Raw genomic sequence first — 18120 nt, 5'->3', positions numbered from 1 at the left:
CCTCCCCCAGGGAAGTGCTGGAGTCCAGAGCCCCAAGCTCCCGGTCGTCCTCTCCAAGACTCCAAAGGAAACGTGCACACTTGTTGGGACATCTACAAGTTTACCTGACTTTTTCACAACTTACACTGTAGCAGCTTCTTCTACTACAGGGAATGGAGACTCACTCAAGTTAGTTCAAATATTAAGAAAGTTTATTATAAGATCGGACATGCAAATAAGGAAAATGGGATTTTTCCACTGTTAGCCAAGCCTTGTGGGAAGCTCTGGTGGGGTGGTGGGAGTGGTGAGAGATACAAGTAGTTCCCAAAGGAAGAACTGGAGATTTAAAAATGCTAATAATAATAATCAACACATAGAGAGTTCACTCTGGCCAGTCACTGGAGTAAATATTATTTTATATATTAACTCATTTAATCCTCACAACAACCCTATGAGGTAGGTACTATTATTAATAGCCCTGTTTTGTTTTTTAACAGCCCCGTTTTATACATCAGAGAAGTGAGATGTATGGAGGTTGGGTAACTGGTCCCACATGAGCAGCTAGTAAATAGCACAGCGATAATACACATTAGACACTAGACATTAGACAGATGGTTTGGCTCCCAAGTCTGTGCTCATGACCATTAAGTCATACTGCCTCTGTACATCCAAGAACGGTGGGAAGGGGACTTGAGGCCCAAGGCAGCTTAGAGACTGGACTAGCCTGTGGCCACTGGGCAACGTGGTCAATGACACTTGCTCCAGGACACAGTCACGCGTGCGGCTCTGATCCCCTATGTTGCTGCTCTTCCTGCCAACCAATGATGCCTTCATCATAGATCCATTTTGAATTTCTTAGAGAACCTAATTATCATTGTCTCTATTTGATAAGACCTTTCTCGGCAGGCCACCTTATAGGTGCCGTTGGCCAGCCATCTGCTGGTCAGATGCCCACCCGGCCTAATCATCCACAGTCACATCACAAGAGGACAGAGGGCCTGGCAGGCACCTGCAGGGTAACTGACTCGCCAGTGGAGACAGACCCTTGGAGCTTGTCAGTCTCCTCCCAGTGCTGGTAGGATGCTTCTGGACAAATTCTCTGTTTGACGTTAACCACAGCTAGGACACGGGAATTGTTAGCTGTCACATCCAGGGGTGCTCTTTCCTTGGCTAATGTCTTACTCTTAGATTCGGGGTCTCACGTTTCTCTGAGACATACAGCTTCCTGCCTAGTAACTATATCCTTCTTTTTCTGAACATCCACACTAGGCTCTTTCCCCTTCCCCTCCCTTAACCCCCCGACTTCCTGCCCCCAATCCATCTGGCAACAAGAGTCCAGACTGGTTTTCCTTAAACACCACTTGTTCCTTTCACTCCTGACTCAAAACCCTTTGGTGACTGCCTATGTTTTGGTGTCACTCATCTAACCCTCTGCTTGACTTCTGGTCTTCCCCATTCCCGAATATTCCAGACTAACTGGGTCAGTCTTTTCGTACTCCTACAAACGTGCTGAGGCTTTTTCCCACCTCCGCGCTTTCATCCGTGGAGCTGTCCTGACCTGGATACTCTCCACCTTTCTCTCCTGCCTGTCCAATTCCACCCCCACGAAGCCAACCCCGACTTTGCCAGCCTCACTCGTGTCTCTCCTCTGAATCCCCACTGCCCTTAGCAACTAGGACACTTAATAACCCACCCCACACTCTCTTGTTATTCCATCTGTGTTTATTCTGGTTCCACAGCTAGATTATAAGCTTTTGGCTGGAGACGTAGAATAAGAAGATGGAATTAACACATTTAAATGTTTCCAATGTGTTAGGCACTGCAGCAGGCATATATAATAACATTTAATTCTTACAACAATCCCAGGTCATGAGTACCATTATCCTCATTTTAGAGGGGGTAGGACTGAGGTGCAGAGAGGCTAAGTAACTTGTACAGGGTTACAGAGGTATTAGGTGTCAGGACTGGGATTGAACTCAAGTCTGACTTGTGAGTTTTTACTCTTTACACCACAATGCAGCATCTCCTTGTAGCCATGTTTTATTCTTTGTATCCTTCAGTGCCAAGTATACTATTGACTATTTCTGCAAGGGCTCGGTAATACTAGTTAAAGGTCCCCTTTGTTAATCGTGGAGCATCAAGAAGGGCCCTTAGGACTTCCCTGGTGGTGCAGTGGTTAAGAATCTGCCTGCCAATGCAGGGGACACGGGTTCGAGCCCGGGTCCAGGAAGATCCCACATGCCACGGAGCAGCTAAGCCCATGCGCCACAACTACTGAGCCTGCGCTCTAGAGCCCGAGAACCACAACTACTGAAGCCCGCGTGCCTAGAGCCCGTGCTCCGCAACAAGAGAAGCCACTGCAATGAGAAGCCCGTGCACCACAACGAAAAGTAGCCCCCACTTGACACAACTAGAGAAAGCCCGTGTGCAACAGCGAAGACCCAATGTAACCATAAATAAATAAATAAATTTATAAAAAAAGAAAAAAGAAGGGCCCTTATACTTTCTATTAATTTATTCACGCATCCACTTAATAAATTTCACTGGACACCAACTATGAGCCCGGCACTGTCCTAAACCCTGGGGACACAAAGACAGAGTACTCTCTTTACTCACCCAAAGAAGTGATGCACAAATAATTAATATACAAAGGTATTATTCATTGCTCCATAAAAATTACCACAAATTTAGTGTCTTAAAACAACACAGATTTATTATATCATAGTTTCTATGACATCTATTGCCTCACAGTTTCTGTGGGTCAGAAATTTGGGTTCTCTGCTTAGGGTCTCACAAGGCTGCAATCAAGATGTCAGTTGGACTGGGTTCTCCTCTTGAGGCTCGACTGGGGAAAAATCCATTTCCAAGTTCACTTAGGCAGTTGGCAGAATTAATTTTCTTGCAGCTGCAAGACTGAGGGCCTCTGCTTCTTGTTGGCTGAAGGCTGGAGGCTGCTCTCAGCTCCTAGAGGCTGCCTGCTGGCCACAGGGCTACCCACGTCATCAATCCAGCAAGGGGAGTTTCAAGAGTGAGCGTGTTAGCAAGGAGGCATCCCATCCATGTAATACAGTCTGCGAAGGGACAGCCCATCCCATGTGTCATATTCCATTGATTAGAAGCAAGTCACAGGTTCTGCTCACACTCAAAGAGAGGGGATCATGCAAAGGCATGAACAGCACGAGGGGAGGATCATGGGAGGTCACTGTAGAGTCTGTCCACCACAAAAGTAATGTAAGCTCCAGGTGCGTTGTACAGACAACAGGTGTTACAGGAGCTCAGAAGGAATATTTCTGCCAACAGACGCGCCAGCTCCACAGGCAGAGGTGGCCTCACCACTGTGAACTCATGCCATCCAGGTACCTGGGTACTCCCATTTTAATATGAGATTGTGAGAGATGGGTGCTACTGTCAGTTCACAGGCAAAATGGCGGTCTTGGATGCTGACTTCTGCAGTGGGAGCCTGGTTCAGGAAAGAGGCTGTAACTATTGTCCAGGTATCAGAGGGTCAGGCATCTGATCACAGCTGTGGCATGTTCAGGAGGTGGCAGGCCTGAGGGTGCACTGGGCAGACCTAGTGGGAGGTTGGACAGGTTGGGGGAAGGAGAGCCAGGAGGCTGAGGTGAGTCTGAGATGAGCTGGTCCAGGGATGAACTGGTCAGAACTGCTGAGGATGGCTGGTTAAGTGATTCATTGATTCTTTTCTCTAAGTTGGGATAAATAGCCTCTAACTGCTCTGGAGCACTCCTAGAAACAAAGAAATCCTTCAGTATATTCTGTTCAATCTTCCACTTTCCATGTAGCCTGAAGATGCAAGTTAATGGAGCAGTGGAGCTCCTTGACCGTGAGAAAGCCCATACACACGTTTATGTTTGTGTGGGTTTGTGCTGTGTAAGCACATGTGGGAAGGGAGATGGGACGGCTCATACCTGTTCAATAAGTCACTGGCATCCTAGGAGAGAGAAAGAGAGTGAGAGTCACAACCAGTTCTCAGGTTCCTGTCCCCTCCAATTCCCTCCCCAACCCACTAGTGGATGGCACTCTGGGCTGTCACCTTGAGAAATGGAGAGGGTAGCACCCCTTCTGTGTACCCGCCTCCGCTGCAGCAGTATTGTGCAGCCTTGGACAAGCCGCCACCACGTGTCACAGAGAAGACTCTCCTTCTTACACCTCCCAGAGGGATGCTACAGGTAGGCTGCCCACTATTTGGGGAGAATCCCAGGCTTTGGGAGGCACCTCAGGGTATGCACCTTCAGCAGGCTGGCATCCAGTTTCTTAGCCATCCCCTCCAGTTCAGTGACCAGGCTGCTGAGTTGAATCATTGCCCTGGAGATGCCAGGGGTTCTGGACACCTCTGCTGGCATGTCCTCCAGCTGGCCTGGCCGCTGCTGAGGGAGGGCATCCAGCTGTCTCCCGGCTTGGTGTTGACGCTCCAGTTCAGCCTCCAGCCTGTGGGTCCTACAGTCTGCCTGAAACTCCAGAAAAGGGGCTCCCTAAGGTTCAGTGTCAGATGACTCCCTCTGGACCTTCAGTCTCTGAATGTTCTGAGCGAGAATGCTGATTTCTCGGTCCTCCTCCCCTCATGGCGTTGCCTCTGCATGTCATGGGTATTACGGGGTAGCCGTGTTCTTCAAAAATGAAGGGACACCTCCCCCTCCCCCCCACCTCACACCCTTGTGAACATCCACAGATGCCATGTCTCACACACACACACACACACACACACACACACACACACACACACCCCACTCGGCTATATCCTTCCACTGACTTTTAACCCCCTTCAAATCATAGGGTGAGGAGAGACCCCACATCGAAGTGAGCAAGCAACAGAAAGGTAGATGGTCAGAGAGAGAAAGAGACGTATGGTTTGTGGAGTAGTTTTCAGTTGATGGGCTGCTTGTCTCCTTTGATCTTCACCTAGAACCAGGTGGAGCAGGACTGGCTTTCACTGAATATATAAACCACATGAAGGTCAGAGGGCTTGACTTGCCCCAGGTCACTCAGCCAGCAAACACCTAGGCCGAGCCCAGCACTTGTGTGTCCAGCCTCCAGGCCCTCCACCCACAGCAGGCTGCTCCAGACAGACAGATGATCAGACCAGAGTCCTTCCTGGGACTCTGCAAAGCCCACCTGCATAGCCTGCAGTCTCTCCTCCTCCTGAGCCCTGAGCTGCTGGAGTTCGCAGATGTCCTTTCTGAGCTTCCTGATCCTGCGGTTGAGTCGTTCCTAGAGAGACAGACACCCCTGCTGGTCAGACTGGGGGTGAGGGTGGTGCCCGTGGAACACATGGCGGGGAGGGGGTGTCCTGATCCCAGGATGAGGCTAAAGTAAAATTCTGCCTAAAAAGAGGCAGCCTTCTATGCATCATGCTTGGGGTAAGGAACACAAGAGTTTATTTAATGGATAATGATGGCAAAAAGCAATAGGTAATTTTTAAAAAAGACTTAACTACATAAAAATAACAGATAGTAAGAGAACCTTTTCTACTTGACTTCAGGGTGTTTTTCTCCCGACATCTAAAAGTTATGTGCTGATCTCTGGCAACCCTCACTACTTCTCATCAACAAGTGAAGCCAATCTAGAGAGAACTGACTTACAGAGGAGATGAAAAACCTCTGGTACCACTCCCCTACCCTGGCTGGGATGGACAAGAACTCTCTATTAGAGCAAACCCACAGCCCAGGAAGGCATGGAACCTCTCTCTAAATCTTAAATCAGTGTCTGGATGGGTCACGGTGTCCTGGAATCTAAGGATATAATGAATCATTTCAGTTTCTAAAACATTTACTTTCAGATTTTGGGTAAACTATGTAGGAAGCAAATATAAACAAAGCTGATACTGATATCAACATAAGCCTTTAATGAATCAAAATGGAAGAAATGTGCAGGGTGGGGGGTGTCAGCAAAAGAGTCTGAAAATGTTCTTCTTGTAACCCTTGTTACCTTAGTTACAAAATATATTTGCATACCAGATAAAAGGGTGTACAAAGCCATAGTAATAAAACAGTGTGGTACTGGGACAAGAAAAAATAGAAAATGGAAGAAGAGAGAGCTCAGGGACAGACCCATGTTTACAAAAGAACTTAAAAAGAAAAAAAAAAGTAAAAAGAAACGAGTCACAGGTCTGAAATGTGCAATGTGGAGAATATAGTCAAAAACTGTGTAATATCTTTGTATAGTGACATATTGTAAGTAAACTTATCGTGGTGATCATTTTGAAAGGTATAGAAATATTGAATCACTATGTTGTGTAAGAGGAACTCTCATAATATTGCAGGTCAATCATGCTTCCAAAACAAACAAACAAACAGACAAACGTAGAAAAAGAGATCAGATTTGTGGTTACCAGAGGCAGGGAGTGGGAGGACGGGGAATTGGGTAAAGGCAGTCACAAGATACAAACTTCCAGTTATAAGATAAATAAGTACTAGGGATGTAATGTACAACATGATAAATATAATTCCCACTGCTGTATGTTATATATGAAAGTTGGTAAGAGAGTAAATCTTGAGTTCTCATCACAATAAAAATTTTTTTTCTATTTGTTTAATTTCGTATCTATATGAGATAATGGGTGTTCATTAAACTTATTGTAATAATTGTTTCATTATGTATGTAAGTCAAATCATTATGCTGTACACCTTAAACTTACATACTACTGTATGTCAATTATAACTCAATAAAACTGGGAGAAAATAAGATAAAATAAAAATACAAAGCAATACACAGATCAGTAAGAGAAGGGACAAAATCTGTAGGAGATGGTGTTGAGAAAACTGGCTTACAACAACAGGGAAAAATAAAGCCAGATCCCTGTCCAGAACCATATGTGAAGGCAGACTCTAGCTGGATTAAAGACAGTGTGAAAGGAAAACTATAAAGTTAATAGAAAATAATGTTAAAGAATAAATAAAATGTTAAAGAATAAACCTCCAAAAGCACAAACCATGAGAGAATGATTTAATTTGATTATCTCAAAATTAAATACTTCTGTTCAATGACAACTCTATGGACAAACCTAACAGAGAAATGACAGACTAAGAGATAATATCTGCAATGTCTAAAACCAACAAGAGACTTATATATAGAATATAAAAGGAAAGCCTAGGGAATTCCCCAGTGGTCCAGTGGTTAGGACTCAGCGTTTTCACTGCCATGGACCGTTTCAATCCCTGGTCGGGGAACTAAGATCTCTCAAGCCACAAGGCACAGCCAAAAGAAAGAAGGAAAGAAAGAAAGAAAGAAAGAAAGAAAAGGAAAGCCTAGACATCAATAAGAAGACAGGAACCCAAGAGAAAAATTTGCAGAGAATATGGACAGTTAATTCACAGACGAGGGGATGCCCAAACTCACCCGTGATTAGAGAAATGGAAATTAATACAAAGAAATATTATTTGACCCCCATCAGAGTAATAAAAATTAGACAACTGGATAACACCTGGGGGAGGTGGGATGTGTGTGGATATAAGGACCACACTGTGGGCTGGTGAGATATGCACTGGCACAGGCATTCTGGCAATGGTTCCGGCCACCTAGGTGTGCTTTCCTCTGTGATCCAGTCATCCTGTTTCTGAGTAAAAATCCCAGAGAATTCCTAGGTTCTAAGAGAACATGTACACTACAGCACTGGTTGTGGTAACAGAGAATTGGAATCACATAAAGTCCACTCCTGGGAAATGGATGGGTAAAATATGGCAGGTGCCCGCTATGGAACACAGTGCATCTGTCAGAAACAATGGACTATGTGACCCACAAAACATGGACTGATCTCAAAAACATGGTAGAGTGAAAAGCAAGAAATAGAACGAAGCCCATCATATAATTTTGTTAATTCAATATACAAGCACACAGTGCAGCAATGTGTGTTTTACCAAACTGTCTACAAATAAAAATACAACAAACACTTTAAGTGGTTGTCCATGGAAGAGGGAGGAATGATGATTAAATGGAACAAACAAAACATGAACAGGATTTGTGGACTAAAGATAAGAGTGTGCTATTAACTGAAGAGTGTGTGTATCATTAAGTAAATCCTTCTCACCTCAGGTCAAAAAAAATTGGGGGGGGGGTGGATTTTGTTGTTGTTGTTGGCTATTTATGGGGAATATTTCTTCTTTTTGTCATTTTGCCTCATTTTCTCTTATAAACTCTTAAAATGTATTGCTTTTGGAAAAGAAGAGTCCCACATCACTGGAGATGTACAGGTAGAGGCTGGGGTTGGACGAGATGACTGTGAAAGTTCTTTCTGGCCCTGAGATTCAGAGGTTGAAACCAAGGTCAACCAGCTGTGGGTGAGACTTCAGCGAGGACATTCAAGCAAACAAACAATAAACAGAGGAGACAATGATGTCACTAGGAAATTATTTTAAAATGTTTCATGTCACTGGTGTTACCTGCAGGCATTTCCCAGCAGACAAGCAATAAAACAGTCATAGAAGGAGGGGGAGGAAGTAAATGGGCGTCTTGGAGTTCACTCGGGGCCTCAATGGTGAAGGCGGAGGCTGGGGTGCGGTGGGGAATTGTCTGTGTGAGCACTGAAGTTCAAGTCTCGAAAAGCTCAAACAAGCAAGCAACCTTCACCTTGCTACCCCTTCCATCTACTCTGTTCTCACAACTACATTTCTTGAAGCAGTTGGTTCTTGTTGTCTTCACATCCTCGTGGCCCCTTTGCTCCTCAGCATCTGCTTTTGCTTCTCATCATTCTTTTGGAACTGCTCTCTCCAAGGTCACAGTGATCTCCAGGAAAGAAACCCAGAAGTGCCTTCTTCTCAGGCCTCCTCTTCTTGGATGTGATTCTACCCACCCCACTCTCCCGACCTCCCACCCCCGTCCTTCCTTGACCTTCCTGAGGTTGTTTCTTTAACCCTCTTCTTTCTCTAAACGTTGTCCTTAATTTCAGGCTTCAGATTTTATCATAATTCCCAAAAGCTCTTTGTCCTAACAGTCAATCCCATGTTTCCAGCTGAGACTTAAGTATCTCCTACTGCCCTATTGACAGCTCAAACTCAGTTTGGAGTAATCAAACTTATCTTCCTCTTCCCCACCCTCTTCCACAATTCACTACTCTTGACCTCCATATTTCTGTCCTTGGACCCACCCTTCTGTCTCTCATCCAGCTTGAAACCTCAGTCATATTTTATTTTTTACCTGTGCTACTACTGTCTTCAAAAGGGTTTCTCATTATCAAAGATAAGCCCGAACTCCTTAACCCAATATCCAAGGCCCTCTGTAACCCAATTTACATTTCCTGTGTTACCTCTCTCTACTCCCTCCCTATTCTCCACACTAGCCAAACAGAGCTGCTTGTGGTTTCCTGGACACACCCCACGCAGCCATGCCTCTTCATGGCTTTTCTTTTACTTCCTTCTACCAGGAATGCTGTCTATTACTGCCTGTCAAAGTCAGGCCTGTTCTTAAGATCCTGTTCAAAATGTCAGAGTCCTGTGTTCTGGAGTAGTTTAAAATTTAATGAAGAGCTTAAAGTCAACTACAAAGATTGTGTAAATGAAAAAAGGAAGCAAAGGTAACAGCAATAAAGATAATGCATGAAAAAACGAAGATAATTCAGATCTATCATTTAAAATATTCAAAATGAGTAAGGTAAAGTCCCTCATTTTTCAAAAAATATTTATTCATCCATTTTTGCATTAAGGTAATATTTATGTAAATAAGGTACTCATTAGAATTAGAAAGCAAAATTCCAGAAACTTTTATCTTCCCAAAATATTCCTCAGGGGGGAAAAAAGACAAATTGAAATATAGGGAATAGTGCAAGACCTGTTTTGTCTTAATAAATATTTTTTAAAGTCTGTGATCCTATCAGATATCAGATAAAATGTGATTTCACAGTAAAAAAAATTGACCAAAAAGGACATTAAATAGTGAGGAAACATGAGAACATAGCAACATTTAAAATCCTTCTCAAATGGCTTACTAGGACTTCCCTGGTGGTGCAGTGGTTAAGAATCCACCTGCCAATGCAGGGGACACAGGTACAATCCCTGGTGGGGGAAGATCCCACATGCCACGGAGCAACTAAGCCCATGCTCCACAACTACTGAGCCTGCACTCTAGAGCCCACGAGCCACAACTACTGAAGCCTGCGCCTAGAGCCCGTGCTCTGCAGCAAAGAGAAGCCACCGCAATGAGAAGCCCGCGCACCACAACGAAGAGTAGCTCCCGCTCGCTGCAACTAGAGAAAGCCCACGCACAGCAATGAAGACCCAACTCAGCCAATAAATAAATAAATAAATAAAATTTAAAAAAAAAAAAGGCTTACAAAACGCATCAAAGAAAAAGTGGTTAACAGGCAAAAAGGTACATTTCCCCCATACAGTCACACACACACACAAAAACACCAACTTTCAAAAAACATGCTCCTTACAGAACAAAAAGTGCCCCAAAGTATGGATAAGAATGATATCACCCATTATATTTTATGAAGAAAAATGGTGTTGATGACTAAACCTGACAATGTCCGCATGATCGTGCATCTAGAAAATGTCAGGAAATTAAGTTAAAGGATATATGAACTCAGCAGAGACTCTCATTTGAATCTACGAGTACCAATTGTCAAAAAAGCAACCCTTATAAAATATATAGCTACTCTCAATATAAGATTTAAATAAAGAAATGTAACATCTAATTCAGAAACATAAAGGAAAACGCTTGGTGATATATCCTACTATTGGTCAAGAAGACCAAGTAGGCTCACAAAAGTCATAATTCTTAATGTAATCAACAAATTTAATGCAATGCCAATGAAAATTCCAGGGATTCTCCATAAATCTTAGAAACATTATATAAGAAAATCCTTCTGGAGACTTCCCCGGTGGTCCGGTGGTTAAGACTCCTCATCCCCAATGCAGGGGGCCTGGGTTCGATCCCTGGTCAGGGAACTAGATCCCGCATGCTGCAACTAAGAGCCTACATGCCGCAACTAAAGATCCCGCGTGCCACAACAAAGATCCCGCATGCAGCAACAAAGATCCCGCGTGCCACAAGTAATACCCAGCAGAGCCAAATAAATAAATTAAATTAAATTAAATTTAGAAAAAAGTAAATCCTTCTGAAAAGACAGTCAGCAAGACCATCAGGTTACAAAAAATTATTATTTGACAAAGATGCTACTAAATTTAAAAATAAACCATAAAGCAATAAGTATCAAAACTATATAATAACTTCAGAACAAAAAAAAAAAATCAATGGACTAGAGTAAAAAAAAATGCCACTATTATAAGAATTTAATTTATGTCAAACCAGAAAGAACATATAGATGTGAAAAGGACTCACAGAAATGTTTGAGGGACAACTGTAAACCAGAATAAAGAAAAAATAACTTTATTGTTTGATAAAGGAGTCATCCTTCACACAACACAGTATATTAAATTCCAAATAAGCCAGCAATTACTTAATCTTTAAAAATGACACAGACCTAATATCTATCTATCTATCACCATACTAGATAAATTTCTGAGTAAGACATGGAGATTTTATTTCTTAAATAGAATAGAACTGATTCAAGTATAAATTCTTAAAATTTTTGCCCCAAAAATGAAATAAAAAGAAAAGAAATATCAGAATAGGAAAAATGAAGGTTAAACATAATTAGTATAGCTTATTATCCAAAAGATAAACTACTCTGATGCACTCATGTAGAATTTATGCCCTGATTCTAAGGGGAAATGTAGACAGTGAGTCTCCATGTGGAGAGAAACCTCACCACCAGCATTCATAACCAAGCAAAGTAAAACAACTTCAATCATTGTCACGCACTTAGAAAACCAGCAAAGCACATTGAAAAAAGTGATTGACAACAGCATGAGTTGGGCAGTAAGGAAACAGATGTACAAAAAAGACACTGCAAATTTTTCAGTCTTCTGGAGTGCAGTCAGGCAATACATAATTCCTTTAAAAAGGACACAATTGACAATATTTACAATTTAAAATATTTAATTTACAAAATTTAATTCAAAGGAATAGAGACATGGTGAGAAATCATAAGAAATCTTTATTTCAAAACTACGCTGTCAACATCTACAAACACACTCAGGGTCTCCCATTGTAATCAGTCCTTTGAAAATACCTTCAACTCCCCAGACCTTGGCTGTCCTCAGGCAGCCTCATGAAACTCACTAAATCCCTAGTTTCAAAACTCAAACTGGTGCTCTATGCTGCCTGCCAATTCCACTCAGTTTCACTCATAGGTTCACTTTTCCAAACTCTACCGCGGCTTCTCCTCTCTTTTCAAACCTTTCACACCTCCACCTCTACCCACACTGCTGATGTTCTTCCCTCACGTATTATTGAGGAAATATACCTGAACACTTGGGTTCTCTCCCAAGTTGCAAGACTCCCTCCCCTTGCAGAGGCCTTCTTATGTTCCCCACTGTTACAATGGAAGAAGTGTGCTTCCTCCCAGCCCAGCATCCACTTCTCTGCTGCCCATCTTACTGGATGGCTCAGCATCATTCAATGCACTCCACTATTGCTTCTTCTTCTTCTTCTTTTTTTTTTAATATTTATTTATTTGGCTGCGTTGGGTCTTAGTTGCGGCACGCGGGATCTTCCTTGCGACATGTAGTGTCTTTCGTTGCAGTGGGCTCAGTAATTGCAACTCATGGGCTTAGTTGTCCCTCAGCATGTGGGATCTTAGTTCCCTGACCAGGGATCGAACCCTCGTCCCTTGCATTGGAAGGCGGATTCTTAACCACTGCACCACCAGGGAAGTCCCTCTACTGTCACTTCTTAACAGATTCTTCTCTCTTAGCATCTGGAACACCACTCCCCTTGCTTTTCTCCTGCCTTGCTAGTGGCTTGCTTTAAGTCTCCTTTGCTGGGTCCCCCTCCACCTTACATCTAAATGATGGCCTTTCTAAGGACCTTGCCCTGGAACTGCTTTTCTCTCTAGACTCTCTCCTGAGGATATTGCATCAATTCCCTTGGATTTAAATATTATCTTTATTCTGATGGAACCCTGTCCTACGTTCTGGGAATCCTAACCCAGACTCTCTTTGGAGATCCAGATTTCAAAGCCAGCCACTTAACTAAGATCCTACTTTGATGTGTCTCAACTTGGACTTGACTTGTCCTAAATGAAACTTGATGTTTCATTCAAACCTGTTCTCCCCAGTCCTTATTGTTCCGTCATTCATCCAGTTTCTCAAATCAGAAACTCATGAAGTCATCTTTGATTCCCTTCATTCCCTCACCCCACTTTAATCTGTCAGTAAATGCTGGCAATTCACACTCTAATTATAAACTCTTCAAATATAACAAGGCTTTTCCAGATCTGGGGCTCCCAAATCTGTGCTTCCCTTCTGCCCAGACTTTACATTGGCCACCTTCTCTTTTTCCTGATCTCAGCACCGGTGCCACCTCCTCCGTGAGGCCCTCACCGACCACATGGGTCACCCATTACTCTCCATCTCAGACTCTTGTTTGTTTTCTTCTTAGCTCATATGAGACTTGTAGTTTGTTTGATTTCTTGTCTGTCTTTCTTATTAAACTGCAAAGTCCCTGGCAGGAGGGATGGCATCTGACTTGTTCATCATTGTATTCCTAGCATGTATAGTAGTTCCTAATACACTACAGGAACTTAAGTCTTTCTTAAATGAACAAATATTGTTATTTATTTATTTTAGTTTTCCTGTCATAATTTAAAGGTAAACTTGAGGACAAAGATTATGAATCATATTTATACTTCTTACAATGCCTAGCATGACATCCTATACAAAGCACAGACCTGAATAAATCATTGAGTGAGTGAATAGATTTTTCCATCTATTCACTGGCCCATCAGCAGGTGGGAGAACTCTCCCTGCCCTCCTGTGGTACCCTGCACTTAGAGGGAATGATGTTAGAACCAGAGAACTTTGCCTCTTTGGCTTTCTGAGTTATTTCTCTACCTTCCCATAGTCACCCTCAATCTGGAGTCCCCAGTTTCTCATCCTGTATTATAACATGTTCAAAAAGTCAAGTATCTAAAAGAAGACTTGGAAATTCATCCTTCATTATTGGATAGAAAGGCACCATGGTGAAAATATGTCAATTGTCAATCCAATCAAATACTAACTTAACTGGGGATGGGGGTAGAGGATAGTTGGGAAATAAATGCTAAAGCTAACTGGCAAAATAAATATATCTGAATATCCACAAAAATTCTGAAAAATAAGAATATTGTGAGGGTTCTAAGAGCTACCTGACATTAAAACACATTGCAAAGGTACAGTGCTTAAAATGGTTTGACACACAAGCAGGAATGGATAGAAGAATAGAACGGAATGGAGAGTCAAGAAAATGTGCAAGTCTATACGTACCCATGGCAGAATAAGAAGTCGGCATTCAAATCAGTGGGGGAACTATGGATTATTCAGTAAATAGTGATAGGAAAAATTTATCAAAACTTGGAAGTTAGGTTATTCTTTCACCAAAATACAGCTTGGATATTCTAAGTCCTCCAAAATATATGTTGAAGGATACTCATTACAACATCCCATGAGACCTCAAAACAAAACAATAACCTGGAAATAGCTCAATATCTGCCAATTTATAGTACATTCATAGAATTGAATACCATGCAGTTGTTGAAAAGAATTCATAAGATCTAGATGTACTGATGGGAAAATGGGATAATGCCCAAGATGTATTTTTAGATGATAAAAACGAGTTACAGAAAAATATATAGAGAATCCGTGTGTGTGTGTGTATGTGTTTTAGAGACTGCATTCATACACACACACACAATTTTCTGGAGGAATGATACAAAAAAACCTAAAAGTGGTTACCTCTGGGGACTGAGAATGGGGGAAAGCAGGAGGAAAGATTTTTAGTTTTGACTTTAGACCTTACAGTGTTGTCTGAATGTACCAATTTTATGATTAAAAAATTTTAAAAATAGGATAAAAATAATCACTATAGAAAGGGAGGAAAGAAAAGATGAAGAAGGAAGAGAGAGAGAGAATCATGTACTAATTTCCAGGTTTCAATGTATTTCCAGGTTAATCATTAGGATATGTAAAACCTGATTACATTTCTAGCCAATTTTCTAGTACTATCAAACAGGGGAACCATACAGTCTTAGTACTAGAAGAGTTTTGCACTATTTAGTCCAACTCCTTCGTGCTACAGATGAGCAAACTGCGAGGAGCTCATGCTTCCTGGGAATCTGACATCATGTGACCGTATCTCCTCTTAGACTCCTATTAATGCATTGAAATTTTAACATTAGTAGCAAGATAAACACAGAAAAGTGAAGACATGGGTCCAAAACAGGTTAAAGCAGAAGAAACAAAGAAAAGTGTCAGTCACCGAGCCTCTATGATACGCCAGGCATAAAGGACAGGGAGTAGGAAGGAGTAACTCAGGGAGGTGGTGGCAGAGGGATGGCTATGATGACCCCACCTTACCTTGTAGTGGCTGATGGCGTTTTCAATGGCCAGTTCACAGTGACACTTGTGTTCAGGGGACACCCGGCATTCCACACACAGAAGACGTCTGCTCTCCTCACAGAACCAGCACACCTTCTTCTGGTGGCTGTCACAGGTATAGCCGGCCCCCAGGACCCCCTCGGAACAGGGCTTCCGGCAGAGGGGGCAGCTGAGGACCCCGGAGGCTGAGGCCTTCTCCAGGTGCTGGGCCAGGCACGCTCGACAGAAGAGGTGTCTGCAGTCAGTGCGCACTGCCTCCTTCAGGCACTCCTGGCAGATGGGGCAGATGCCCTCTTCCCGGCTGCCCTCCTGCAGAGGGAGCATGGCCTCCACCTCACACTGCCAGCCTCCCATCTATAGGGCCTCCTTCCCCACTGGAGCTTTGGACAGCCTGCCACCCTAGACAGTCCAGGTAAGATGGCCCAGCTGGAAGGAGGCGGCCCTGGAGCAGCTCAGAGGACCTGATTCAGCCCTCCAACTGCAGGCAGCCGCCTGTTCTCCATCAACAGAGTTGTAGCACGGACAACGGAGACCACAATTCTGCAACAAGTTTCAGAAATAAATCGTCAACTTTGACACACACCCTCTGGTTTCCTTGTCTTTACTAAACTTGAAATCACTCCTCTTCACACATCTGGAGGAAGCAGGTGATTCAAAGACCAGTTTTCCTCTTCAGAGCTTTCTGTGCATATTTTTACAGCTCAAAGTTAAAAGGCCAGAGTATCCTGGTCAGAAGCCAGAGATTCATAAACTTAAAAGTTGAAAGTGTTCTCTGATTTGCCCTCAGTTGAGAGAAGCTGGCAGGAGTTTATCAAGTACCACACTGTGATACTTGCAGGCTCGTGGTCACATTGTAAGAATGTGGCTACTGCTGTCAATTACTACCCAACCATTTGCATCAGCATCTCTGTCAGCTGTTCATTCTCCCAACCAGCATCCCTCTCAGGGTTATACAGATTCTGCAATGAAAGGGAAAGAGAAGGAGAACAGGACATAGAGCAGTTTGGAGAACTTTTCCCTTCCTTTCAAGCCATCTCCAAAGAAGACCCAAAGAAGAAAGTACTCCCCTGTCCCCACTTCACTTAAACACTGCATTCAACACTCATTCCCTCATCCCTAAGCCTCTTGCCTAGTCCTCCTCCAGAAAAGCTCCCCTGGTATCCTACCTCAATTTCTCCTTCCACGACATCAGGTCATGGTCTCACGCTCCAGATCTGGAGAGATGGCCAGCGGGTGAATGGTTTTTAGACTGTGCCGATTATATATGCTCACGCGTTAGTAAAAATGGGGGAGAGGTGACAAGGCCCATCTTCCCATGCCTGCGTGACTGATCTAGGGGAGGTGGAAGGTGAGATGGACTTTGGCTGGTGAAAGGTGTGGCTTGTTTGCACATGGGGAGGAGGAAAGTCTTGGTGCCTCTGATGTAAATATGACATGAAGTGAGAGTCAACGCACAGAATGAAGACCTCCCAGAGCCTCCGCTTAGGTACCTCGGGATCCAGGCATCAGAGAACCACGGCATCTGCTCAGGATACCAGAATACCAAGTGCCCACCCACTGTCTTCCAATTTCCCTCCAGTCAGGCAGGTTTCAGCACTGACACTGGGGTCCCACAGGGGATAACACTAATGAGAATTGCCAGTTGAGGCTTTATTAAAAGGTCCAACATTCTTGTTCAAATCTCACTCCATACTATCCTTCCTTAATCCCACTTGACCACTGTCTGCTGTAGGGTTTCTATTAAAAAGTCACTTTCCCCATAGTCATAGTTCCTTGGCCTTTTTATCAAAGGGGATGGCTCCCTCGAATCTCAGGGTCACGGGGGGGGTGAGCATCTTCCTCACTCCATACACCACCTCCCAAGCGTGAGGTCCCCAGAGCCAGATAAAAGCACCTATGTGTGGAGCTCTGGTCGTCCACGCTCTCCCTCTGCCTTGCTGTCCTCCACAGAGCCAATTCCCTTGATTCGCTGAGGATGAGCCATGAGCCTTGTGAGCCACCCCATGTCCTGCCATCATCCTGGGTGATTTCAAGGACGATGTAGATGACCATCAACACTGAGGCCTTTCAGCTCATTGACATGCTCACATCCAGTGACCTTTACTTTTGCCGCCCACACTAGTGACCATTCTCTGGTCCTTGTCAGAACAGACTTCACCACCTGAAATCACAAATCTAGGCATAGGACTCATCTTACATCTCTCTCCCTAAGCTTATTACTAACACATCTGTTCATCAATGTCTAATCCTTGATCCCTCCACATTCCTCATTTGTCACATCTCATGAAATAATATGAGAAACAAAAATGAGGAGAGATTAAGTAACCTGCCCAAAGCCACAGAGGGGTAAACAGAGAGTTGGGATTCAGATCTGGATCTCTGTCATTTTAGCCCACATGCCTCATCACCACAAAATGTCATCTTTTCACACCTTTCCTTGCCCTTAGAAGAAGTTAAGTAAAGCCTTAATAAATGGAAAGGTGAATTTTCAGGTAGATTGATAACTGGATTCTGGATAGACAGATGAAGAAATTTAGAGTACTGACCATATGGTAATTTCTTTTGCAGTTATTTAGGTACTTTTCTTGATTTTCCTACTGGCTTATTGAGCAAGTTGAAGGCAAGGACCCACTGTACTTAACACCAATTTAAGAATGATTCAAATATAAGGACTTCCCTGGCGATCCGGTGGTTAGGAGTCTGCGCTTTCACT

The 18120-nt window shown here is 43.4% G+C and overlaps 1 protein-coding gene across 1 annotated transcript; it reads right to left on the bottom strand.

The window, feature by feature from the left end:
• Nucleotides 1–3476: 3476 nt before the first annotated feature.
• Nucleotides 3477–15731, bottom strand: TRIM40 (tripartite motif containing 40). Its single transcript, XM_036867670.1, has 5 exons — nucleotides 15387–15731; nucleotides 5110–5205; nucleotides 4227–4451; nucleotides 3906–3928; nucleotides 3477–3723 (listed from the first exon to the last, which is right to left on the bottom strand). Exons 1-5 carry the CDS (start codon nucleotides 15729–15731, stop codon nucleotides 3477–3479), a joined length of 936 nt encoding a protein of 311 aa, XP_036723565.1.
• Nucleotides 15732–18120: the final 2389 nt, after the last annotated feature.

This window comes from Balaenoptera musculus, chromosome 11 (genome assembly GCF_009873245.2).
Source record: "Balaenoptera musculus isolate JJ_BM4_2016_0621 chromosome 11, mBalMus1.pri.v3, whole genome shotgun sequence".
Lineage (NCBI taxonomy): Eukaryota > Metazoa > Chordata > Mammalia > Artiodactyla > Balaenopteridae > Balaenoptera > Balaenoptera musculus.
Note: the sequence above shows the minus strand (reverse complement) of the source record. Positions and strands in the feature narration are given on the sequence as shown.

Coding starts and splice junctions, on each gene's coding strand:
- TRIM40 (XM_036867670.1), bottom strand. CDS start 15,731: ATGCTCCCTCTGCAGGAGGGCAGCCGGGAAGAGGGCATCTGCCCCATC. Junction 4,452..5,109: donor AGAGACTGCAGGCTATGCAG/GTGGGCTTTGCA, acceptor CCTTTTCTGGAG/TTTCAGGCAGACTGTAGGAC. Junction 3,929..4,226: donor TGGATGCCAGCCTGCTGAAG/GTGCATACCCTG, acceptor TCTCTCTCCTAG/GATGCCAGTGACTTATTGAA.